This window comes from Rutidosis leptorrhynchoides, chromosome 3, assembly GCF_046630445.1.
Source record: "Rutidosis leptorrhynchoides isolate AG116_Rl617_1_P2 chromosome 3, CSIRO_AGI_Rlap_v1, whole genome shotgun sequence".
NCBI classification, from domain to species: Eukaryota; Viridiplantae; Streptophyta; class Magnoliopsida; order Asterales; family Asteraceae; genus Rutidosis; species Rutidosis leptorrhynchoides.
In genome coordinates, this window is record NC_092335.1 from 68,663,540 (window position 1) to 68,681,894 (window position 18,355).

The 18,355-nt window shown below is 33.7% G+C and overlaps 1 protein-coding gene across 1 annotated transcript; it reads right to left on the bottom strand.

Annotated features, from left to right (window-relative positions):
* Nucleotides 1–1,321: 1,321 nt before the first annotated feature.
* On the bottom strand, nucleotides 1,322–4,229 carry LOC139896281 (uncharacterized). Its single transcript, XM_071878880.1, has 4 exons — nucleotides 3,954–4,229; nucleotides 3,149–3,280; nucleotides 2,181–3,076; nucleotides 1,322–2,067 (listed from the first exon to the last, which is right to left on the bottom strand). The coding sequence occupies exons 1-4, from the start codon at nucleotides 4,147–4,149 to the stop codon at nucleotides 1,429–1,431; spliced, it is 1,863 nt and encodes a 620-aa protein (XP_071734981.1). The 5' UTR covers nucleotides 4,150–4,229; the 3' UTR covers nucleotides 1,322–1,428.
* Nucleotides 4,230–18,355: the final 14,126 nt, after the last annotated feature.

Here is an 18,355-nt window from a genome sequence, read left to right on the forward strand (position 1 = left end):
CAAACCTGCGTGGTTAGCACTTTTATACTATGAAACTAAAAAAACATCTTCATTGTTTTATACTATGAAACTAAAAAGAACTTATTCAAATCTTACTAATAGAATATCTATGGTAACCTTAATCTTGCATAGTAAACCACAACGAGGGCTTGTTCAACAACTAGTTTTTTTGAAGCTTTTAAATTTTACAGTAACTTTTATGAAAGAACTCATATCAAGATAAACTCTGTTTAATCACAAGAGTATAAAGTTTTCATTATGGATGAAAAAAATGTAAAAACTAATAGAACTGTCGTTTGAGGGAAAAAAAAAAAAAAAACTCAATGACATTTTACATTTTACGGTAACAGTTTCAGCTACTGTGTCAAACACATAAATACATATAAAAAGCTATCGGCTACCAACTAACAATTAAATGCTTCAGCTAATAGTTAAAAGCTACAATCTAAAAGCTACTATGTACAAGCTACTAGGTAGTTTTGTCAAATATAGCCGAAGACTTGTGCACGACAGCATGAGACATGATTAACAATGGGCTTATAATATATCCAACCATGCTTCAGCCCCGAGTTGGGTCAAATTCTTAAATGCTTTACATGGTCCAAATTCATTGGCATTTAACAGGCCCTAGCGATAAGCACCAGCCCATCTTAAAACCAGACATGTATCCATAAACTGATATTGATCGTCGACTACATTTTGTTGAACCGATTGCTTGATTTACCATACCGCTTGGCTCTCGTATCCTTAAGTCACCGTTATTCAAATGAAAGGTTAGTGTTCTTCAAATTGCTACTCTACCGGCATCTAATTTCAATGTATGTGTTTATCGATTATAATCTTAGGTAAATTAATTGTAATTTTTCTCATGTGTTGATTTAATCACTTTAGTTACAAAGTATCATCTACATCTCATGGGCGCTAGAGGTAGATTTTGTTAGGTTGTTGAAGTACAACATTGATCATTATTTATTTTATAATGACAATCTCCCCTAACTTAAAATCTTGACTCTATGACTGAAATTAATACAGAGTAATTGTTTATATGAGCATACTACTCCTATTTAACTTTCTAAGAGTGAAGTTGCATATACTTTCTAGTCTCTAAATCTCTTTGCAAACCAATTATACAATATTATTTTGTGTATATTATATTGTATCAAGCAGTTATACTTTACAAAATCTACACCTTTAGTACTTCTTTGCATCGCAGGGTAATGAGCTAGTTTGTTATTGTAATCAGCTAATGATATTCCTTCTGTTCAATCTACTAACATGCTAAGCTAATGCCAAATACTAGTTGATGTAATGGTCACAGGAGCATTAAAGATATATAACTGTTGAAAAAAATACATAATAATCCGGATACATTTTACAAAGTACATCTTGAAATGGAACCATTTAGAGTTGGACAAAGTCAATATATGGTTAGATGGTAGGATTTTTATAGTACACAACGGGTTTCTTGGGTCTAAAGAGGTTCCTGGAATCATATGTGATGAGAATTACAGCATAAAACAAAATAATGTACATCTTGAATGATAAGTACAATGGAATCAAAGCAAATACGCTGATAAGGATGGGCATCCATAAGGTACCATTTTGGTATAGGATGAAAAAGCTGACACTAAAAGCAATCAACATGGATATTATAGATATGGAAAGATATAGTAGACCTACTATCAACTTTTCGGGTAAAGATTCCGAGAAATCGATCTCTGTATAATTAGATGAGAAGTAGACGGATATAAAGATGTAGAGAATTGAAGTTATAGACGTGAGTAGAGAAATGGCATCTGCCACAACGAAAACCTTATAGACCGTTTTCGAGTGAAAGATAGGGATACCATCGTTTTGATTATACCCACCAGGAATTGTGTAAGCTGCGGTAAATACCATGGTGGCAATAAGCGCTGCAACCACCATACATTGACCAGCTATCGCTTTCATCCATTTTTCATCTTGCTTAACTATGTCTTCATGTTCTTTGATGAATAGCTCACGTGGAGTTTGATCGTCTGCATTCTTACGTTCTCTGTAAGATGGAGGGATCATTTGCTTTACTTCCTACAACACAAACAAATAAAGATAGTTTAAGTGGTTGTACACTACGCTAATCGTGAACAAATGAAAGAAAAATAGGTAAAGAATCCTTGAAGCACGTGGATGAATGTGAATACCCGGAACCATGCTAGTTCTCGTTGCATTTGCAAACCAGCCCCTTCACGGAGTAGCTTTTGTTTTTCGCTCATCCCTACTAAATGCAACATATTGTTACCATTCTTATCTTTGAGAGGAGTTATCATGTCCTTCATTGAACCAATTTCATACAACAAGTTGTAGATACCCTCGTGGCGATGCTTGACTGCAACGTGAAATATAGTTTGATTTTCATCATTTACCTTCCAGATCAGATCGGGATTTTGGCGAATGAGCTCAACTATAAAATTAGTATTTCCCAATTCTGCAGCTATAAAAAGTACACGAGAAGAATATGTCCGTTCTACAATAACTTTATTGGCTTTTGTACGGATATTCTTGTTACTTTTTAAAATGATATCCCGTAGCTTCTGAGCTAATTCATCCTTTTGATTAGTATTCTTGATTATATTATGGGTTTCGTTATGTATTTCTTCAATATGTTTGAATATCAGCTCTTTTAGTTCCTCAGCTTGATGTTCCTTACGAGTGAGTGGCATGTTATCTTGCTTGGTCGACGTTGGACCTCCTCTGATAATTTTATGGGTTTCATCATGCAGTTCCGCAAGGTGTCTAAAAATAAGGTTTTGTAGCCTCGTAGCTTGATTTCCCTTATCTTCCATTAGCCCTGTGTTATCGGTTTCAACATTCATTTTGACAACATATTCAGATATGAGTAGGTGTAGTCGCGTAGCATGATTAGACCATCCAAGATCTGACTTGTTTTGATGCTTAATCGGATCAGGTGGACCTCTGAGTATATTGTCAATCTCATTCTTGGGCTTTTTTGCAATAGCTTTTCCAATGGTTCTTAACAATGCTAATGCTTTATTATCCTTTTCAGGAGCTCCCTTTGTTAAACCTAGGAACACAAGAACTGACAACAACAATCATTAACAAAAAGTATTTAACATAAGTCAGATTTCTGATATCGAATAGAGATGTTTACCCCAAATGATGATTCCTTTGATGAAAGTTGTTTTTCTAACAGATAACTCTTCAGGCTTGCGAGCCAAACTTCTAAGTGCATCGCCGTTAGTAGCAAGTTCTGGGTGCGTTTCCACCATAAGTTGTGCGATATCTGAAAAGATTTAACAATCTCGTTGTGAAGAAACGATATTACAAAGAACACAAATCAAGAATGGAAACAAAAATGACAAAGCATAAAGAAGTAGAATGTGTATTGATCATATGTTTAGTCATGCATATGAATGCGTATAATGCGCTATCAAAGCACAAGCTGCGGAAATGATACATATTTACGCATTAGTTAGCAGATTATCCGCAGAGATTGCTAAAAACTACGCGCAGTCCGCATAAAACTGGAAAAATTATAAATAGAGATCCCCGACTTTCATTTAGAGATTGTTGAACATGGATTCTTTGAGAGCATATCATTATCATCTCGTTTATTAAAGTCATTGTACAATCCAAGGTAATTCAAAGGTTCAAGATCATGACATGGTGATTGATGATTCTAAACATCGTTTTAGAATCAAAGACGATCATAAGGTCTCCAAAACGTCACAACATCCACCTCATTGCACACGATCCTATTTTAGCTCCTTATAGTTGAATCTAGGCTCGATCATGTATAATAGATAGTATTAGATACTATATAGAATGGCTCAGTTATTATCATGTGGTTATTTCTTTATCTTCAATTTTTTCTTGTTTTTGTATTGCTCATTGCATGTGTTCTGTTTTAACATTCATAAGTTTTAATGTAAGAAACATGAGTACTAAATGCTTACCGAACATATCATTCTCGATGCATTTCTCGAACACCCAGCCACGATTCTGAGGATTCCAACCATCATCATGCAAATCGGAATTTTGGTACAGACACTTGGCTACATCATGATATCCATACAGCGCAGCCGCATACAATGGCATCATCTTTCCTTCACCACCAGGGATTGCTAGTAAGCCCTTGTTCTTTTCCAACATTATTTTAACCGTTGTTGTATTTCCGGCTACCGCAGCTAAAAAGAAGGCGGTGTTGTGATTTTGATTTTACAGTTCCAAATCGTCCTGTGTCATCTTATCCACCAGATGCTGCACGAACACTTGTGTTTTTTTGTCACGTTTTGCGGATACAGAGACGTGAAGTGCAGTCTCCCCATTTTCAGTGATTGCATACCTTACCAACTCTGGTCTCCCCTTAAGAATGGCTTCAGTCGATTTCCAGTCACCTTTGATGGATGCTTCGTAAAGAGGGAGACAAATTTTGAGGTATTCCTCTTTTGGTCCTTTAGTGTAATCCAAAGGCAATTAGTTAAACTTTTTTTAAACGGGCGATTTTTTGGCATTAGTAGATCATTTATTTCAATTAGTTAATTAGTCTGTTAATCTCTAAATATGTTTTTTTTATTGCAAATACTAAACCAGTTGAATATGCATGTATTTTGAACAAATCGAATTAAAACGTAGCTGAATATGAGTAATCTGTATACCATTAAATAATCTAAGTACCCCATTAACTGTGCTTTGTGTCATACGACAATATATTATAATACTACTGTATAAAGACAATCAAATTCTGTTAAAACAAACACTATAATTAAAACTGACACTGTTGAAATGAGTTTTATATATACTCATATCCGCTCCTAAAGTTAAATGGTTACAATTTTACAAGAGTAATGATGCTACAGTTGTTGGTTGCAGGTAAATGATTTGTAATTTATGCTCTTTTCATGTTTTTAAGTTTTAATTAATAATAATTAGAAATTAGAATTAGATATCTATACTTATTTATATTGTAGTCTAGATATAAGCTGTTGGTACGTAGTGAAGAGACAAGATTTTGAATGTGCAGACTGCAGATGCTGAAGAACATGAGTACTGCATAACAATTGAATATGCATGTTTTTTAAACAAATTGAATTAAAACGTAACTTAACATGAGTAATAGTAATATCTACTCCGTATATAATATAGAGAGTGAAGAAATTACCAGTTATCAGATCTAGACGAGGTAGGTTTGGACCGTTTGGTGATCTGGAATTCATCTGCACCGACCGATACACCATTAATAAATTAAGCTAATTAACATTAAAACATAGTAGTACTCTCACACCATGAACAATATTAGAAGGATTTACTGATAAAATATGCATACCTTTAACTTTAGTAGTTTGCTTTACCCAGTGACTAATAATGTATCTATATGAATATGAATCTCATTCTATGATCAATTTATGTAGAGCCTTAATTACTAAAGTCAACGCCTAACGTGACTTTTGTATAGCCTATATATATTGTTAAATCCAACTCTTAACTTTTCTGTGGAATAATACGAGAAAATATATATAACTTAATCTATCATTCATTCATTCATTCATATATTTTTATTTAAATATCAAAATTTAACTACTCCATATCGTAGTACCGAGACAGCTACATCTAACCTAACTTTATATTTAAATGAGACGTACTTATTTATTTTTTGCTCATGGACGAAACCATTATTTTTAAATGCCATAGATAGATTAAATTAAAAATATAGAACAAGGATACAATTACATGGGAACATATTGTGACCCGACATGCAATAGTCAGTCAGAAACAAAATCACACGAACTAGATCATCATGATCAGAAGGACAACAAAAAACTTAATATACTGAAAATCATCACAAATTTTATCCATCCATTATTATTTTTTATTTTATTTATTAATATATGAAAGAGGGTTGCACTAAAAATTGAAATAAATAGCAAGAACATGATACGACTTGATTCGAGAAAGTCACTTCTTCAAAGAAATTTGAGAGAGAAAAACAGAATTTTATTAATATCGAAAGTTTGTGATGCATCAATACAACTGATTAACTCCTATATACAATACCTAATTCTGTTACAACATTAACAACCAGTTTACTACTTGACCAATTTTTAGACTCTAATTCAGCTGGTAATCTGTAAAAATTAATGAATCAAACCCACATATTCTTCCAATTAACGATTACAGTTGAAGAACTTGGCACTTGCCAAGATTATTATTATCACAGTGACACAAGAGAGAGTCTCTCAATCAGAGATCAATTACAATTGAAAGAGAAAATAATAGATTAAAAAATGAATGATGATGATCATAATTATTACACACGATAGGTAGCACCCATGATAAATAGACAACCATAAAGAGAAAAAGAGAAATCATGCTGTATGCATCTTTGTATCTTTCCAGCTGTAGGCTGCAAATCAGCCAAAAAAAGGGAATAATGCAACGGATAAGAGGGGATGAGCTGTACAGCACACAGGAGGCCCAATAACAAAAGAAACAGCCCAACGCTCTTGAACCAACAACAGGCCCACGAGCAAGATCACAAGCCCAACAGCAACCAACATGGACCAACTGATGTTATGCGAGGTGTATATAAAATAGTTATTAATTTTACTAGGAAAAACTATTAAATACGATACAATTTTACACAAGATATTTATTTATTTATAGAATGGATATACTTAAACCTTGCTACAACACTTATAGGCAGTGTACCTAATCGTACAGTAGTGTAGTTTTTAGTAAGTCCGGTTCGTTCCACAGGGAAATCTTTAAACAAAGCTCAACGCTATATTAGTTTACTTTTATAAAAATACAAATATATATATAAGTAATATTATTATTATAAAGGGGGGTTTTTACCGTTTAATGACCGGATTGTCGATTTTAAGATTTTAGTCGCAGTTAAAACCTAATGTAAAATATAAAATAAATACAAGACTTAAATTAAAGCGTAAAGTAAATAACGATAATGAAATTGCGAATAATAAAAATGCGATAAAATAAAATTGCGATAATTAAAAAGTACGATAATTAAAAGTGCGATTAAATAACAATAAATAAAAGTGCGATAATTAGAAGTGCAATTAAATATAAAATAAAGGAAATTAAATATGAAATAAAAGAATTATGCTTATTTAAACTTCCGTAATCATGATGTTTGACGTGTTGATTTTAGTTTTATGCCCATGGGTTAATTGTCCTTTGTCCTGGATTATTTAATATGTCCGTCTGGTTTTTTGTCCATAACAGTCCATCAGTCATAAATATAAATTGCAAGTGTCCTTGTCAAATTATTATTATACCCGAAGTTAAATATTCCAACTAATTGGGGATTCGAATTGTAACAAGGTTTTAATACTTTGTTTAATGAATACACCAGGTTATCGACTGCGTGTAAACCAAGGTTTTACTACTTTGTTAACAATTACACCAATTACCCTTGAATGTAATTTCACCCCTGTTTTAATTATTCTAGTGGCTATTAATCCATTCCCGTGTCCGGTTAAATGAACGATTATTCGTACATATAAATACCCCGCCCATCGTGTCCGATTGAGTGTAGATGGTAATTTATAGGGACGCCCAATTGTAAATCTTTATATTAACATTAACAAACTTTCATTTAGTTAAACAAATATAAAGCCCATTAATAGCCCATAGTCTAATTTCCACAAGTGTCGTTCTTTTGTCCAAACCCCAATTATGGTACAAAGCCCAATTATCCAATTTTAGTAATTAGCCCAACATCATGATTACTTCGTTTTAAATAAGCATAATAATAACTTAGCTACGAGACATTAATATAAAAAGGTTGAACATAACTTACAATGATTAAAAATAGCGTAGCGTTACACGGACAGAATTTCGACTTACACCCTTACAACATTCGCTAACATACCCTTATTATTAGAATTATAATTAAAATTAAAATTAAAATATAAATTATATATATATATATATCGTATAGATAGAGAGATGAGAGAAAATAGAATATGAAAAATGATCAGAATTCGGTTTGCTTTATAGCCAGAGTTGATTTTTGGGGCTCCGCGACTCGCGGCAAAATCCTCTTCAAATTCCGCGAGTCGCGGAGAATGTATTTACAGCTCACACCCTTGGAGTTTCTCTGCCGACGGTTTTATAATATATATATATAATATATATATAATTAATATAATTAATTATATATTATATTATATTTATATGCATAGTTAACTTGTAATTTTTAGTCCGTTGCGTCGAGCGTTAAGAGTTGACTCTGGTCCCGGTTCCGGATTTTCGAACGTCCTTGCGTACAATTTTATATTTTGTATTTTGCGTTTTGAATCTTGTACTCTTGTAATTTCGAGACGTTTCTTATCAATAATTGGAACCTCTTTGATTGTCTTTTGTACTTTTGAGCTTTTTGGTCGTTTGAGTCTTCAATTCGTCGAATCTGTCTTTTGTCTTCACCTTTTATTATTTAAACGAATATCACTTGTAAATAGAACAATTGCAACTAAAAGCTTGTCTTTCTTGAGGAATAATGCTATGAAATATATGTTCGTTTTTAGCATTATCAAATATTCCCACACTTGAGCGTTGCTTGTCCTCAAGCAATATTGTCTTGAAATACTAGAATCACTTCTTTATTCTTCACACTTTGTACATCAGTGATTTCTATACGGCGGTATAAACAATGGTAGTAACGATATGGTTTACAGTCCCACATGACTATAAAAATTTAGATCCATTAAGGAAATTGGATCTTTATGAAAACATTTGATCTTTTGAAATCTAGTTTTTACCCTAGATAAGTTTTCCGGAATAACCCTTTACCGGTGTTTGCAAAATATTTTTGTGGGTTTGGTGGGTTTCAGATTTGAAAATTTTAGCTCAAAACTTGCGGTTTTGTGTCACCCACTTGCTAACCTTGTATTTGGAAAGCAACACGTCCAGTTTACTTGTCCCGTATATTACCTTTCGGTAAACTACCGTCCGGTTGTAAAGGAAAGCGTTGAACAAGCAACTGTTAAGGCAATGTCCCCTGACATGCTTTTAATTATGGTCTATAACGTGTCGGACGCAATTACTATCCTTGGTAGGAGCAATAGTAAAGCTCACCCTTATAATTTTTTCGGTCTGGCACAAGGTCCTGTCTTTGACCACTATGCAACCACCGTTCTTACGGTTGACACCCGATTTAGTTCAGGTGACCTAATAAATTCCAGGTGAATTCCTAGGATTTTACGTTCAATGGTAATGAACGCATTGAAAATAGGGTTTTCAGAAAACAAATCGGTTTATAATTTTGATCAAAATATTTTCTCGTTCAAGCTCGAGTTTAGATATCATTGAATTCCATGAGTTTGTAATTCTCAATCTTTAAGATCAATCTCTAGGATTGAGTAATATCAGTCTTAAAAGCTGATTTTTAATCTTTAAGGAGATTATCCTTTCTGGGGATCTGATTCATTAGTCTTATCCAGCTAATTTGCATGGTGCCCCCCCCATTGTACGAGATAAATCCTTCTCATGGTTAGGATAAATCTGACCACTTGGCGACCCTGTTTAATGCTGAGGTCCGTGGATTTCCTGCTGATTTTAGTGATGACTTTTCTAGATTTTTCGTCAACCTACAGCTGGTCTGGACGACAACTTCATGACCTAAATCAAGAAGCGCGTGTCTTTTTCGGAAGACTTTACTTCCTTTTAATGATGGAATTGATTCATCGTGTAGATCCATCTCTTCTTTTCTTTCATCGGGTAAAACAGTTTAGTTTAGTTCAAAGCAAAAGTATTTTCAGTTATTTGTTACAGATATATGTGATATATGTTTAAAATAACTTGGTAAATTTTCCCACACTTGGCTTTTATTTTCCTTTTTATCGTCCTCTATTCCATTTTAAATGAATTTTGACATTTTAGTTTGTTTCTTAATTTATGTTCTTTCTGAGATAACAATAATTTCGGTGTTAAAACCTAGTTTTATCGTTCATAAATATGTATAAACATGATTTTGAATTCATTTAATTGAAAATTTTGAAATTTTTACTAGAATTGGGTAGTCAGTATATAAGACTAGGGCTGTTCTTTTTTTATCAGAGAGCACTAGATTCTAATACAACTACTGCTTTACTAGTATTTTTAATGGTAACCAAGTGTTTAATATAAAAATTTTAAAATCCGAAAGAATTTAACCCCTTCCCACACTTAAGATCTTGCAATGCCCTCATTTGCAAGAAATCAGTAACAATTTAAGATTAAATTTTACCAAAGTTTCCAAATATATTGGCGTTTGTTTGCTGAATGATAAATGGTGCACATCATTTGTTCATTCCGTCTTGTTGTTATTTCACATATATTTTGCATCTTGTCGTCAAAATTAGTTGCTTTTGCTGAACTTAATGCCAGTCTTTGAAAATGCGTTGTTTTACCCTGTTGTGTACATAAGATAAACTGCAAACATATATACATATTTTTGAAGTTTGGTATATTACCCCACATTCAAAAATTATTAAAATCTAAGAATAAAAGTTAGATAATTATAAAAATGATTACAATATTAACAAAAATATTAAATGTATCAATAATTACAAATTACAAAATAATAAAAAATAATAAGTAAACTAAGGATGATATTGGTACCAATAGGGGTTCCAGGCATAACCATAAGTGCTATAGAATGCTTCGGCAGGGTCATACGTAGGATATGGTGGCTGCATCTCTATCGACCAAGGAGGGAAGACGGGTTTCGGTGTAGGAATATAGTTTCTACCTATATGTTGGCAATGAGCTATGATCTGGTTCTGATGAACTTGCCAATCTTCAAATGCTCTCTGTCTAGCATTTTCGTATTCCTGAGAAGCTATAAACCTATGCATTTCTTGCATCTCATTCCCCCCTCCTACATTACCTTGCTGCTGGTTTCTCTCCACCTGAGAAGTTATAGTATATATATATGTATCTATATACATATAATTGTTCGCGAATCGTCAAGAATAACCGAAAGGTATTTGAATATATGAAAGTAGTTCAAAAATTTCGAGATTCAGTTTTACAGACTTTGCTTATCGTGTCGGAAACGTTAAAGATTAAGTTTAAATTTGGTCAGAAATTTCCGGGTCATCACATTATAACTGTAAAAGAGGCTCAAAACCGGGCTTTTATTTTGGGTCAAACCGGGCCAAAAATAAAATTTTAAGACATTTTTAATAACGCAATGCTAGCGTGACTTGGACCCCGCCAGGGGTTGCCACCCCTTGGACCCCGCTATCGGGGGCGCTGCCCCCGAACCCTCGTCATGATCAAGATAAGTTCAAACAAGTATTCACTCCACACTTTTCTAAACTTGTTCGCTATTTATCAAGATTATTTTGGTTAACAAATTAATCCGATTACACTTAAATCATATTGGTGACATAAATCACCAACACATTATAGATTATAAGTATATATGTCAAAGAATGTTACATATAGTTATCGTTTTGAAAACTTAAGTTAGTGATCTCAAAATATACCTATAACTCATTGTTGTTAGTACACAATGAGACGTTAAACCATCCTTAAATCATGTTAAATATGTATAGATATGTATATATACATAATCGTATAATTATCGTGTGTTATATAGTTCGTGATATCATCGGTCAAATTGGACGGTCAAACGTTGTATAAAACTCTTTTCAAAAACATAAGTCTCAACAATTTGGATTGCTTATCATGTTGGTAAGGTTTAATTTATGTAAATATTAATCTCATAAGTATAAAACGATCGGAAAAATCCGGGTCGTTACAGTTTTCATATCTAGAAAGGGTAAAGAAAAAAAAACGACCACCATCAAAGAGCAACAACAGACAAAGGATAAAGGGAAATCAAGGAAAAAAAAAGTAAACAAGATCCATACACCTTCCACTGGTATCTCACAACGGGACCCACCGCAGAAACCACAAGGTCTCACCGGAACCCGTAGCTAGTACCCACCAGACCACCAACAAACGAAAAACAGTAACTAAATCCATCTACTAACAAACGCGCCATTTTATAAAAAATAGAGAAACGAAAAAGAAACAAATCAAGATCCGAGCTTGCAACCGGCAATAAACTCGCCGGCGAAGTCACCGTAACTCAGAAGCACAAGCAGACCACAAGAAGGTAAAAAGGCGACGGAGCAAAAGGGAAAGAGAACCATAACATCACCTACCACACACCTCCAAACGGAGGTCGCTGCCTGCGTAGGAGACGAGAAGCACTCAGAGAACAGTCGCCAGCGAACAAAGCAGAGGCCATTCAAGACACCAAAGAGATGTAATCTGTAAAAATAACCTCAAAACACCCCGACGAGCATAACGCTAGTGAAAAAAATCACGGCGTTCGCCGCCTGCTGCCGGAATCCACCAGAGGAGATGGAACGGAAAACACCACACACCGGAGTCAAGTACAAAAGCTTGGATCTGTGAGGACAAGAAGAGGTAAGCAGTAAAGAACAAGGAAAAAAAAAGAAAGCCTGACCTCCGACGAGCTACCGGAGGCCATTAACGGCAGCGGCGGCTAAGAGGTTGTCACCAGATGAGAGAAAAGGGAGATAAGGTTTTAAAGTTTTTTAGAGAGAGAAATTAATAGTCTGTATTATTGGTACCGTTTATATTGTGTATAGTAATGGAGTTCTCATGTAAGAATGTTAGACTAGAATAATATGATTCTGATTTATGGACTTCTCATGTTTCTAGTCTTAGTGGTTTAAAGTACTATATTATATTTCTTGATCACTATTCACATTATGTATGGGTTTTTCCGTTACGCAATAAATCTGACGCACTTAATACATTCATACACTTTCGTGCTTTCGTACGCACTCAATTCAAACAAGAAATAAAAGCCTTTCAATGTGACAATGAGGGTGAATTCGATAACACCGCTTTCCGTCAACTTCTTCAAACAAATGGCATTCAATTTCGCTTCTCTTGTCCCCACACTTCTCAACAAAACGGGAAGTCCGAACGCATGCTCCGCACCATCAATAACCTAATTTGCACGCTCCTTTTTCAAGCTTATCTTCCACCCATTTACTGGGTAGATGCTCTTCATATGGCAGCCTATCTCCTAAATATCCTTCCTTCCTCCGCCATCAATCACGAAATCCCGCACTTCCGCCTATACAAACAAAAACCTAACTACTACACACTCCGTGTCTTCGGATGCCTCTGCTACCCTCATCTGCCAACTACTCACAAACTCGCTCCATGCTCTACTCCTTGCATCTTCCTTGGGCACCCCTCCAACCACCGACGTTACCGCTGTCTCGACTTTGCCACTAACAGAATCATCCTTTCTTGTCATGTCACATTCGACGAGACTTCCTTCCCTTTCGGTTCCATGACACCCACTCAACCACCGTTCTATGACATTCTCGATCCTCCAACAAGTCTATTTTCCCGATCTTTTCATCTATCTGGACATGACCTTTCCTCTCATCCTTCTAATACGGTCCCGGAGACACAGCCTCCTCCCACTGAGGCTACCGACACCGCATCTCCTCCCACTGAGGCTACCACGGAGACTCAGCCTCCTCCTACTAAGGCTATCGTCACTGCACCTCCTCAAAATCCTACTCAGGAGACACATCCTCCTCCTACTGAGGCTACATCCTCCTCTACTTCTACTCATCCCATAAAACCCTAACAATTAATAATGGGCTAAACCCAACAAACATAATAAATGGACTAGAATAATATGGATAAATAATATACTCTAACAAAGAAAGCATGTTGACGGAGGTAGATGATAGTTAACTAATAATCACTTCATGAAATTTCGAGTTATAAAAAGAACTTTTTCTTTAAGTATTAATGATGTTTATGATAGTTGTCACTAAATAATGACTAATGATAAGATATTTTCACAATAATATTTGATAGGATCCACTATGATGCATAAGTTTAAGAGTACATGCATTACAAGTACATTTTACAAATTATAGGCATTTGTTAATATTGTGAAGGAATTGAAATATCATTGTCCCTAGATAATGAAAGAAGGAGTGAAGAACAAAAGGGATTAATCACTTATTATCCCAGCTACCATGTTTTCCTAGGATTGATTGGTTATATGTATATCGGTCAAAAACACGTTGTAGCTAAAAAGAAAGGGAGTTATCATATAAAGACTCCTTAATGGCTAGCTTATCGAAACTTATATAATTATATACGTTAAAATTTATTTATTTAGTTCATATCTGTACGGAGTAATATTGTTTGATTGACAAAACTTTTAAAACTTTTAGAAAAAGAAAGTAATTAAATGGCTTTTATAATAAGCATAGCTTATGAAATGATACATTAGATAAACACCTTTCATATAAGTGCTTATTGTGTAATTGAGTGTTTTATTATTATAGTTCATCCATAACTAGAAGTGTTCAACTTTAACTACTTTGTTAAACATTAATAAAATTTCGAAAATAATCTGTTGCTACGAGCTCTAACTATAACCTTTCAAGAGAAGATACAAGCTACTTATGTCAAACATGTTAAATATCAAGAATTTGATTCCTTCTCTTAAACATGATTCCAACTATGTCTTGGGGGATATCTTAGTGTTGGAGATAGATACAAAACCTTAAGAGGCTATTTAGTGATTATTGAATGATTGAGAATTTTTAAACGAAATTCATTTTTAATCTTCATTAGCTACACTTTATTGCGGAGATAATACACAAGCAAAATCTACATCCGAGGAGTATTGCAATCATATTATGTACACATCGTTATCATTATTTTTAATTATATTACAGTAATTAATTATATACGGATCAATGATGTATGTTCTTGAAGAGCCAAGTGGATACTAAAAAAAACAATAGCAATAGATAGATAAGAGGGAATCTGAAGTGGGGTTGGTTAGAAACTAAATCAGATCAGAAGTCAGCCTTTTTGATTCCTGAATCAGATACCCAATCATCGTGCAAATTGCATGTGTGGATCAAATCAATCTATTGTTACTTTAAGGTTAATGTGTAAACAGGGGCGGAGCCACGAATTATAGTTGGGGCGGAGCAGGAATTATAGTTGAGGTGGATCCGCACTTTTAAGTCAATATACATATAATAATACTCGTAATACTCAATCTCATATATGTCCGATTTTACAAATCAATAACAACATGTATTTTTACTCAAATTTTAAAAGTGTTCCGTACCTTTTACTATCATTTTTTTATTTCATGAATCTTTTTTACTAATATGTTAAATTAATACTCCGTCTAAGAGATTTGAATAGGTAACCTTTTATACTTTCTCTCGGTAAACATTATTTACTAAGAAAATGTATAAACTTTTAGACTCTTTAAAATCACTATATCACCCATTAAAAATTTATCATTCCCCACATAAAGTTCTTTTGATCAATTATTAAAATTCATGGAGACACTTGTGTTATTTCACCAAAAATTGAAGGTCTTTTGACCTTTCCCAAGAAATTATACGGAGTATATATCTACATATTTGAAATTGAATATTAGTAAACACATTCTTAAATTTGAAGGGTTATAAAGGAATCTAATAAACTAGTTGAGGGACTAAAGTTAAATATTGAGAGAAGGTCTTCTTCTCTTCCCCCAAATTGACCTGCAACATACTAGAACCCTATTTAACATCTAAAAATTTGCTACGAGTACTAAAAATCCCATTAAATTACAATTTAATATCAAATTATGACTAAAGTTAGGGGATGCTGAACACCCATCCGCCTCCCTACTAGCTCCGCCCCTGTGTGTAAAGAAAAAATTGTTACACATTAGATTATTTGCAGCGTCAACTTCTTCTGTTAAATAAGGTGGATTTCAATGTGGCACATGTTTGACGCTCTTGACGTCTCTAACGTGACGTCAAAATTTTACGCTCCAGAGTGTCAGTTAGAAATTCGAGGAAAGAAAAAGGCGTGTCAAATTTTTTTCAGCCAATCAGATTTCGTCACATATTTTTATATATTATTAACTAATATATTTTATGCTCAACTACCAATAATACATCAATTGCCACGTCAGCAAATAGTTCACCAATAATACAACACTCCAATTTTAAAAACTTCACATCTTGACCTTGCAACGTCAGCAAAAAGTACATCACTTGCCTTTGACGTCACAATCATGGTTAGAAACAGGCTTACACAAAAAATTGACCTTTTAACACCCTTCGATAAACGGTTATACGATCAAAGTGATGAAATACAAAATACGATGTGACATGTAACATATCAAAAACACGTAAACATTAGACTATAGATATATGTGTGTTTGTAAGGCCTTCCACTTCTAGGTATCACTACAAACGTCTCATAAATTTGTAGTGGAGTATTTGTGGTTAATTTTTGGGCAAACCTTAAACGTTTTTGATTTTTTAATTACGTTTTTAATGTTTTTTTTTTAACATTTTTCATCACTTTTAATCCAATCTCCAATTATATTTTACCACATTACACACAACATTTTTTAACAACCTTCCTCATTACAAGCTCAATATTTTATACGTCATAGACATATCTCAAAAAATATCATTCATTTACTCCACGTTACAGACACCACTATATGTAGTCTTAACTCCTAAAATCGTTATATGAAGTTTAATAGATTGATCTATAAACATTTTAATTCATATACGTTATTTTTTATAACTTTATCCGTGTATGTATTATCCTATAATTAAAAAATCATTAATTATCAATGTAATACATATAATGAAATAATTTTATGTCCAGTTATATGAGTTTATGAAAGAAGATGAGAATGGTGTCAATACCGAGTTACATTTAACTTTTTTAGCGAATATTCTTTTGGAACAGTCTCCCTACCTTCGAGTATACAGAAATATGACTCTCATACTCATGAATTACATGTGAATAGAGAAATGAATTCCCTTCTGACTCAGACTCAATGATAGAAGAAAAGTTGCCTATATATCACCTTTCTCATATCTACACACACCGTTGTAAAAAACTTAACCCCGTTAATCCTCGATTATTCATATTAAGGGCAATCCGTTTCGATTTTTCAAAATCCGTTTAATTGGTCGGACAACGTCGATTTATTTGTCAAAATCGAATTTGGTAACCAAAGTCGGTCAATTCAAAATTGGTCAACATTTTAAATCAATTTAAACTAGAAATTTACCGTTTTTGAACAAAATGAACAGTTTTAGACAATTATGTTGGAGTTTATGTTTGTGGTTTCTTCTATATATACACATATAATATTTGAAATTTAATAATTAAATGTATAAAGCACAATCCGATTAATCTTCGATTAATCCCCGAATTGCCGAATACTCATTCCAAAGTTCCAATCAATTAATCCCCGAATAGCGAAATTTTTGCCTACACATATTATTGAGTATCGTTTTTTTCGTTGTAATATAGCCAAAAAACTTAGCACTGTTACACTTTTTTTGGGTAAGCAAGAAGACCCCCATATGAACAAGCATATTGGCTCACCAATAGTGGGTAAAACTTCGGATAATCAAGTCCCCTGAGCGCGAGAACTAGTATCGTATGAATTGAGCAATATGTGCACCCTCTAGTCACACTCCCGCTCTGAACAATTTGGCATACTCAAGAATTGAACCCGAGTGGTGTGCTTTATTGGACAACTCGATGGTCACTCAGACAAACCTGCGTGGTTAGCACTTTTATACTATGAAACTAAAAAAACATCTTCATTGTTTTATACTATGAAACTAAAAAGAACTTATTCAAATCTTACTAATAGAATATCTATGGTAACCTTAATCTTGCATAGTAAACCACAACGAGGGCTTGTTCAACAACTAGTTTTTTTGAAGCTTTTAAATATTACAGTAACTTTTATGAAAGAACTCATATCAAGATAAACTCTGTTTAATCACAAGAGTATAAAGTTTTCATTATGGATGAAAAAAATGTAAAAACTAATAGAACTGTCGTTTGAGGGAAAAAAAAAAAAAAAAAAACTCAATGACATTTTACATTTTATGGTAACAGTTTCAGCTACTGTGTCAAACACATAAATACATATAAAAAGCTATCGGCTACCAACTAACAATTAAATGCTTCAGCTAATAGTTAAAAGCGACAATCTAAAAGCTACTATGTACAAGCTACTAGGTAGTTTTGTCAAATATAGCCGAAGACTTGTGCATGACAGCATGAGACATGATTAACAATGGGCTTATAATATATCCAACCATGCTTCAGCCCCGAGTTGGGTCAAATTCTTAAATGCTTTACATGGTCCAAATTCATTGGCATTTAACAGGCCCTAGCGATAAGCACCAGCCCATCTTAAAACCAGACATGTATCCATAAACTGATATTGATCGTCGACTACATTTTGTTGAACCGATTGCTTGATTTA